Here is a 10000-nt window from a genome sequence, read left to right on the forward strand (position 1 = left end):
CTCATCAAATACAGAATGTCAACAACTGTCAAAAACAAACAAACAAACAAAAAAACTATAAAATAAACTATGTTCCTTCAAAATCTTGCAAAGAAACTTTCTAAAAAAAAAAAATAAAAATAAATTTATATATGCACGTTTTTCTAAAACTAAAAAATAAACAGAATTTTCTTTCAAAAATAAAATATTTTTTTTATAATATTTCTTTATAATATATGTATATATGCACACAAACTATCAATCTATCTATGTGTGTGTGTGTGTATACAACATGAACGCAAATATTTCTAATCAAAATGTTCAAAATTTTTCTTATAGAGCTACATCTAAAAAACCTTATAAAATACATCATATCAATTAAAATATAAACTTATCTTTAAAAAGATCATAAAAAAGTCATTTTAGATAAATATTAAAAAAATCAGATCTCAGAGAACATCAGAGATCTCATCCTAAACTCTAACATTTCTCATCAAATCCTTCCAGATGAACTTTACAGCTCTATATTCATACTGTGTGTCAACAACAGTGTTATTTTGTTATTTTCCTTATGCAAAAATAAATTTTGTTCTTTTGATTTTAGGCTGAAATGTGACTGGGATTGACTCCTCCAGCACATGAAGCCTTTAAACAGTCCACTGAACATAATCCAGAGTGACACCGGAGCAGAAGTCATGAAGCCGCGGCTCTTTGTTGGATTATTGGACGTGTTTTCCAGCAGCAGAGCTGAAACTTTCAAAGGCCTCATTCATAAATGCATGCAAACGAGCGGCAACAGATTTGTGCATCTGCGTTTCCATTAAAGCTCCAAATCAACTTAATAAGGGCAACATGTAAGCCAGCGCCCGGTAATAACAGCACAGCCGAAGGAATTAAAATCACACGTTTAATTAATTCTAATTAGCATTGTTTTTAATCAACAAGCAAATTCCAAAATGACTTTTGACAAGCTAATTAGCTCATGCAAATCTGCGCTCACGTTCTGATGCATTCGCTCTGAGCCAAAGCAAATTGCATGCAGCAGAAAAAAGACAGAAAAAACCCGAGCGAGAAGCAAGGTTTTACATATTCATACGCACACATAAACAGCGGCGTTAGCAAACACTCGTGTCCTGGAGAACTCTTTACCGATGACTTTGCCTGTGGGCGAGTTCTCGTTATCGTCTGAGCCTGATGAACTTAATTAAGATCTGTCGAAACTAGACGCCTCTTAATCATAGTAATGTACTTGATCCTTCCTGATTTGCTTTGTTTAATTACATTTATCAATGTGAGGAGTGCAGATGACCATCAGGAAGAACAGTAAATGCCCAAACATTTCTCCTGAGAAAAAAGATTCCAGTATCTCACATAATCTCACATGTCTCCTTAATAAAAAGTCAAAAGCAAAACTATAAAAGAGACAAGTCTAAACAATAACATCTATAATCACTCAGTTGAACTCCGTTCTCTTATATGTTGATCTTTCATATATAACAGCTCAACAACACCTCAGTTGTTTCTCACAGACAGAAATGAGAGTCTCCTTCTTCCCAGATGTTTCTCCTAAGAAAAAGACTCCAGTAATCTCACGTGGGTCTCAAAACTGTGCTCAGATTGTCAAATCTCATTATGATCTCAATAATTTCTCATCAAATTCTTCCACATTGATTTTACAGATTTAAGACGACAGTTGACATCTCTACATCATCTCAGCTGTTTCTCCTAGACAGAAACCAGATTAAACAGAGCCTTCAGGTTCTCAGATGTTTCTCCTGAGCTATAAAAGAGACGAGTCTGAGCAATAACATCTATAATCATAACGATAAACTCCTCATTCTCTTATATGTTGATATTTTATTTATAATATCTCAACAACACCTCAGTTGTTTCTCACAGACAGAAATGAGAGTCTTCTGCTTCTCAGATGTTTCTCCTAAGGAAAAGACTCCAGTAATCTCACGTGGGTCTCAAAACTGTGCTTATATTGTTAAATCTCATTATGATCTCAATCATTTCTCATCAAATTCTTCCACATTGATTTTACAGATTTAAGACAACAGTTGACATCTCTACATCATCTCAGCTGTTTCTCCTAGACAGAAACCAGATTAAACAAACCTTCAGGCGCTTCAGATGTTTTCTCCTGAGCTATAAAAGAGACGACTCTGAGCAATAACATCTATAATCATAACGATAAACTCCTCATTCTATAAAAAACAGATATTTTATTTATAATATCTCTACAACATCTCAGTTGTTTCTCACAGACAGAAATAAGAGTCTCCTGCTTCTCAGATGTTTCTTCTGAGCTATAAAAGAGACGAGTCTGAGCAATAACATCTATAATCATAATAATAAACTCCGTTCTCTTATATGTTGATCTTTCATATATAACAGCTCAACAACATCTCAGTTGTTTCTCACAGACAGAAATGAGAGTCTCCTTCTTCCCAGATTAATCTTCTCATCCAAAAAAGAAAAAACTTTTACCAACAACACAACAAATCATAATGATAAACTCTTTGTTGTAGAAGTATTCCCTATGAGAAACACACACGCAGCGTTTAGATAATCCTTAACTAGCTAAATCCTAAGCGTAGATCGGATCTCACATCCGGACCACGCCGGGAGAATTGCGCTGACATTTGCTGTAATTTGCTGATCCTCTAAGCGGCTCGCTTCAGTCCGCTTCAGCTGTAAGTGGAGTCAGCCAACAGCAATTACTGTGCGAGCGCTCAGCGGGAAGAAGACTTTAGCGGCGCGCTGCTGTCAGGCTGTGTTCCCACACCGGGGGACTAATGCTTTCATCGTTCTAGCAAACTCGTTTCAATGAGACCTTGGGGATTCAGCACGGCAAAATTATTCCCATTTTTTCAGCCGTCATAGAAGACGAGTGCAGCTGCAGTCTGATGCTCATGTGCGCTGCATTTATGCACGACTCCAGTCGTTTGCTCACATTGTGCAGGAAAATATTCCTAGTGTGTGTAATTGAGTCCTGGACTTACACTGTCACTGATTCTTTTAAGTGGAGGGAACTCTTAATTAAACCTTCTTCCATGTTTCATCTGTGCTTTAATACATCAGTGTCCTGAAATAAAGATTCTCGATGTTCAGAGCGATAATTCACACAGAAACCCAAATTCTGTCATCATTTACTGACCCTCATATCTTTCATACTTTCTTCTGTGCAACAAAAAGTTGATGTTTTAAGTAAGACTGGGGTACAAACAACATTTTCTATACATCTTTTTTTTTTTGTATTTCACAAAAGAAAGTCATTTGTACATTAGCGCTGCACAATTAATTAACTTAAAACTAAAATCATGAAATGGCGTTTCAGAGTGAACATCTGAAAATTAGGAAATATATAAAATATTAGTAGTGCAATTTTATAGCTGTAAAACATTACTTTTTCTCAAATACTATTTTTTATTTTGTTAGTATGAATTTTTATATGGGATAAAACCATAATAAAACTAAATATCAATAGTTGTATTTTTATATTATATTCACAGCCTATAAAACAATATATATAGTACAATAATATTGTTTATTTTACAGTGAAATATTACAACAGTAGTATTTCATATTTTGCTTAATATTTTTATGTAGTATAATCAGACCCACAAACAAACACAGCATACTTGGAGATTTTTAGCAAAATTAAAATACAAAAATTGCATTTTAAATTGCAATTGCAATTAACTTCTTATCGGATTATTTTCACCAAATCATAAAGGTGTGTAAATGATGACAGAATCTTCATTTTTAAGTGAAAGGAATTTTTTAAAGGTTTTTCCTAAATATTTTACGAGGAATTACAGCTTTCAAGCTCTTAGAAAATGACGAACAAGTCATTAAAGAGACATTTACAATCATTAATAATCTCTCCTTCAACAGTAGAATGATTAAAAAAAAAATACTCTAAGAATCACTCATATGCAAAATACAAACAAGTAAAAAAATAATGAAGTAAATCTAAACTTCCTAAACCTGCAGCGCTGAATAAATGAGGAGGAATCAGTGTGATGTTCACGGCTGCGTCTCGCTTTGATCTGAGCAACTTCGGGCTTGTTAAAGCTTATTCTGTTCTTGTTCTGTTAAAACTGATTTTCCTTTGAACGCTGGCCTGTAATTGAGAAAGACGACAATGGTTTCTCCCACACGTCATTTACTGAGACCCGTTAAACTCATTAAACAAGTAAGTGTGAGCACCTAGATCACAAAATACACTGCTAAATTATATGAAGTGTGTAGCCCAGCCCATAATAGAATATCATTGGCTGTGTAAACACTAAATGAGCTCTGATTGGCTGATTTTAGAGTCTGTGCTGTGTAGTGTGTGGGACTGGGTTGTAAATGGCTGCTGGACAGCACAGAATGAAAGGACAGAGAGGGAGTAAGTGAAAGAGGCGTTTTAGTTGCTGGCGTCCCTGAGGACGAGCCAGGATTCGCTCCAGTAAACAGGTAATTACGCCGCTCCAGCGCAGCTAAACCAGTCTATTAAAGGAAGTGATTGCGTTCAGAGCACTGGAACTCACTGGCACTCCAGAAACATCTCACAACAATTAACTAGCAATCAAGACGCGGCCTCCAGGGGCATGCTGGGAGAACGCATGCGCTGACAGCCAGATTAGGCCAGACACATAGCGGCTAATCCATTTATTCTGTACTAAACCCCCCACAACAACAACAACAACAGATGATTAATTGTTTCAAGACGCCGTTTCAGCATTAAATGGCTCAGTGTGTGTGTGAGTGTGTGTAACAACTTCTAACACACTTCAGTCCGAAGTTTACAAATTGAATTGGTTTAGAAATCATTTGGTCGATCGGACTCAGTGTGTTCAAGTGGAGGATCTCAAATCTGATTTTCTTAAAATCTGTGACTCTGGAGCACAAAAGCAGTCATCAGTAGCACAGGTATATTTGTAGCAATAGCCAACAATACATTGTATGGGTCAAAATTATACATTTTTCTTTTATGCCAAAAATCATTAGGATATTAAAGCTCATGTTCCATGAAGATATTTAGTAAATTTCCTACTCTAAACATATCAAAACTTAATTTTTGATTAGTAATATGCATTGCTAAGAACTCCATTTGAACAACTTTAAAGATGATTTTCTCAATATTTAGATTTTTTTGCTCCCTCAGATTCCAGATTTTCAAATAGTTGTATCTCAGACAAATATTGCCCTCCTAACAAAACACACATCAATGGAAAGATTATTCATTTATTTATTCAGCTTTCAGATGATGTATAAATCTCAATAAAAAAAAAAATGACCCTAATGACTGGCTTCGGGGCCCAGGGTCACATATCTTGATATTTCTAAAGGGGGTCCCCCAGGGTTCCATTTTGGGACCTATTTTGTTTTCTATTTATATAAATGATTTGGTTAAGGACATTCAAGCAAAAACTGCATTTTCCTATTATGCATCTTGGGCATCAAATAATTTGCAAAAATATTTAAAACTAGATTAATGCGTGTCTATTGGTGAATTTAAAGATATCATAAAGACAGTGGTGATGGAGGCTTGTGATTGCTTTTGTTGAGAGGATATTATGTTTTAATCTTGTTCTAATGTGTATTTGTTGTATTTTAAAATGCTGTCTTATTGCATGGCTGCTCTCTTGTAAAAGAGATTTTAATCTCAATGAGACTTTCTGGTTAAATAAAGGTAAATAAATAATAAATAATGACCGTTTGTCTTACCTTGTGTGGCGATGTAGTGATTCGGTCGATGGTAGCCCTATAAAAACAACAAGAACCACAAACATTATATCTTGAAACATGCAAAAATTCTATTTCAGCTATTTCATCATAAAAAAAAAACTTAATATTTTGGTAACACTACAATAAGGCTCCATTTTTTTACATTAGCTAACTACATTAGTTTTAATTTTAATGTTTGCCATTTTTATTACTTTTTTATGTCTATAGCTTCTATTAATTTTTATTTAGGTTTTAGCTTTAGTTATTTTAATAGTTATTCTTTTCTAGATGTATTCATAAACTAAATGAAAATGAGAAATGTTGCTTTGTCAACTAGCTGAAATAAAATAATTTTGAGATATAATTTCAGTTTACTGTTGAAGTTATTTCAAGTGACACGAATGTGTTTGTTACGGTTTTAGTTTTAGTTGACTATAATAAGCCTGGTTTAACTATAATAAACGCATTGGTCTCGTCACTGGCTGATATCTACAGTAATTCCTCAGCACAGATTGTGGGATTATGTTCAGAATAGGCTCAGTGTCTGTGGGATTCAGTTAATCCGCTCATTTCATTTGTCAAGCGTCTTGTATCCGCAGCGCCACACTCTTCCTCCTCTCCGCTCCTCTTCCTCCTGATCTGTCTATCTATCTATCTATCTATCTATCTATCTATCCAGCGTATTTTACTGTAATTAGCGTCTGGAAGAAAGGCTCTGATGGAGAGACGACGCATCTATCAGCTTCGCTCTTTATCTTTATGCGGCCCAGCGCGTGAAATTTGTTTATGTCTGAGCCGGAGAACCGAGAACACTGTCTGTTTACACACCAGAGAAACGCCAAACACACCTGTGTGTGTCAGACCAGGCAACCTTTAATTCTTTACAGAACATTCATTATAAAAATAAAACATTTTAAAATGCTAGAACATTAAGAAATACTAAAATGGTGTTTTGGTTTGTGTTTTTGGTCCACATTAACTGAACAACAAATGAAGACAGATCACAAACTTCTACTATAATATTTAATAATTTAATATAATAATTTATAATATCTATCTATCTATCTATCTATATTGTAATTGTATTTATAAATAAAATTGTATATTTATAAATCTTTACTGAAACTAAATTTTAAAAACTATTGTTCCAAATCATATTTATTTTATAAATCATGTTACAATTACAGTTGTTTTATATATGCATTTACATATTTATTTTATAAATCAAATAATAATAATAAAAATAATAATTATTATTATAATGAATAAATAAATAAATAAATAAATTATTAATTAATAAATTGAATTTAGTGATCAAAAAATAAAGCATAGATTATTAATTAATAAATTGAATTTAGTGATCAAAAATAAAACTTATTTAGATTTATTAATTAATAAATTGAATTTAGTGATCAAAAATAAAACTTATTTAGATGCTAAAATTAAAAGAAATTAGCTAAAATGGTGTTTTGGTTTGTGTTTGTTCACGTTTACTTAACTCTAAAAGATGATATCCCATAAACCTCTATTTTATATATATATATTATATATATATATATTATATATATATATATATATATATATATATATATATATATATATATATATATATATATATATTATATATATATATATAATTTTCACTTTTATAATTGGACTAAATTTAGAGAACAAATAAATACAAAAATAAATGTACAATAATTTTGTAATAAAACAAAGAATTTCACTATGTAAAAACATGTAAAACTGTCAAATTTGTGTGTTACTATATTATATATATATATATATATATATATATACAGTTTGCAATCAGAAATATTCAACCCCCAAAGAGTTTTAAGAATTTATGAATAAAAATCTTTTCAAAAGTGCGGGATTCTGCTATGGATGACTTCTTTATGAGTTAAGTGTTGCATAAAATCAACACAAAAAATGTATGATGTAGTATTTGTGCATAACAGGTATATTTTGTTAAGATAGCCATGTCACAATTATTCAACCCCTATATAAAAATGTTATTTTTAAAGCTTTCTGAAAGTTTTTTATGGCCTGAAGGTGGAGCTGAAACATCATTAAGCCTTTGGGACTCAATAACGATCCTTCCTTTGCTTCAGCTGTGATGCATATATAAACCCCAACCATGAAGGTTTTCAAGGTGAGTTGCAATCATGGGAAAGACAAAGGAGCTTCCACAAGAGCTGAGAGAGGGAGATTATTTCATCACATCTGAAGGGCCTTGGGTATAAGAAGATTTCCAAATATTTAACATTCCAGAGGACACCATTGGGAGCACATTATAAGGAAGTTTAAAACTTATGGAACAGCTGAAAACCTGCCTGGCCCGTGTGCAAGAAAGCCCACAATTCATCAAGGCGGCCCCTTAGCAACTTAGTCAGGACAGCTAAGAAAACCCCGTGTTTGGACTGCAAGGACAGCTACAGATGACCTGAATGAAGGCTGGTACAAGTTTTTCAGTGGCAACTATAAGACGTGCACTGAATAAGCAAGGACTTCATTGCCGCGACCCCCAGCCGACGACACTCCACTCTTGCCTCAAGGAACATCAGGAGTCGCACTAGAATATTGCCAGGAGGAATTGGATAAAAACTACAGAGTTCTGGGAAACAGTTCTATGGACTGATTGCAAACAAAACTGGAACTATTTGGACATATGACCAGCAGCGTATACGTCCTGGCGTGCACAGAGTCAGGCTTATGACCAAAAGGAATACCATCCCCATGGTCAAGCACGGAGGCTGGGTTATTTGATGATGTGGGGCTGTTTTTCTGCAGAAGGAACTGGCAATCTTGATCATGTACCTGACATCATGGATTCCCAGAAATACCAGGTCATTTTAAAGAAGAACGTGATGCCTTCTCTTTTGACAAATTAGAACCTTGGTGATCATTGGGATCTTCCAGCAAGACAATGATCCCAAGCATACCTCCAAATCAACTAAAGCTTGTTGGGGGAAAAGATGCTGGGGGATCCGGGAGTGGCCTTCACAGTCACCAGATTTCAAATCCAATTGAAAATCTTTAGTGGGATTTGAAGAAGGCAGTGCAGCAGCACGGAGGAAAGCCATCAAACATCACTGCAGTTACAGATCTTTTGCACATGAAGATATGGGCAAAGATTCTCAATCGAGAAGTGTACAGAAGGCTTGTCAGCACTTATCGAAACCGTTTTGTTTTAGAAGTTATAAAAAATAAAGGACACGCCCACAAGGTTACTGAAGCTGGGGGTATGAATAATACTGCACATGCCCTTGTGTGTTACAAGAGTTACAACTGTCATTTCATTTGAACTTCAAAGTATAAGTCAACTTCTGTGGTCCAAAATAACTCGCTATGTATCAATAAATAAAAAATTTGTTCTTTTTCACAAGGTTTTTTTTTTTTTTTTTGTCCATTGATTTCATTATCTTTTATCAACCTCACTATAATGTTCTTTGAGGTAGGAGGGTTGAATATTTCTGATTGCACAACTGTATATATATATATATATAGATATATATATATTATATATCATAATATATGCTGAGTTCTGGCTAAAGTTGATTAGGACATACTAACTCTAACCTAAAATAATGCAAAAGGATTGTTTACTCTGTTTATGAATAATTCACATCTCTAAAAAGCAAGCTGGTCACATTGAGCTGAGTTCTGGCTAAAGTTGATTAGGAGTAACTAACGAAGCCCTGGCTGGACTCATGAAAGATTCATTGGGTGCGTCTGGAGTCTGTGATTGTGAAGATGAACTCGAGTCAGAAGTCTTTATCAGTGCTGATGGATTTCAGGGTCAGTGTTTCTCTGTTGAATGTTAAAACCACACAGAAACACTTTAATGATCTGCTCGGAGAATTCATCTCCAAAACAAATGATTATTATTAACCGCCTTCTGCTTCTTTACTGATCCGCCTCATTAACTTTACCAGAGTAACACAGACACACCAGTACACGTCATTACAGGACAAGTTCACGCACAAAATCATCATTCTGTCGTCATTTACGTGCAGTTTTGCTCCAGAACTGTTCAGTTTTATTTCTGTGAGGAAAGACATTTAGCAGGTGCTCTTTTTAATTTTTATATGCTCTTTTTCCCAAGTTCCTTTCTATTTTATTGACAATTAATGCCTGGTTACCTAATTGATATACAATAACTAATAATATTAATAGTATATAAGATGCTACACCAATAAATTAATACATTATTTGTAATACCAGATATTTAAAATAAATTAATAAGATAATAAGATATTATTATATAATTGTATATATATATATATATAATATA

The 10000-nt window shown here is 33.8% G+C and overlaps 1 protein-coding gene across 1 annotated transcript in view; it reads right to left on the minus strand.

Annotated features, from left to right (window-relative positions):
• Positions 1–10000, minus strand: part of LOC109047815 (receptor-type tyrosine-protein phosphatase mu-like) — a 230700-nt gene that overhangs the window by 20376 nt on the left and 200324 nt on the right. Inside the window, exon 26 of the mRNA XM_042752238.1 lies at positions 5704–5740. Within this exon, the coding sequence (XP_042608172.1) occupies positions 5704–5740 (37 nt within the window). The remainder of the gene's footprint in view (positions 1–5703; positions 5741–10000) is intronic.

This window comes from Cyprinus carpio, chromosome B24 (assembly GCF_018340385.1).
Source record: "Cyprinus carpio isolate SPL01 chromosome B24, ASM1834038v1, whole genome shotgun sequence".
NCBI classification, from domain to species: Eukaryota; Metazoa; Chordata; class Actinopteri; order Cypriniformes; family Cyprinidae; genus Cyprinus; species Cyprinus carpio.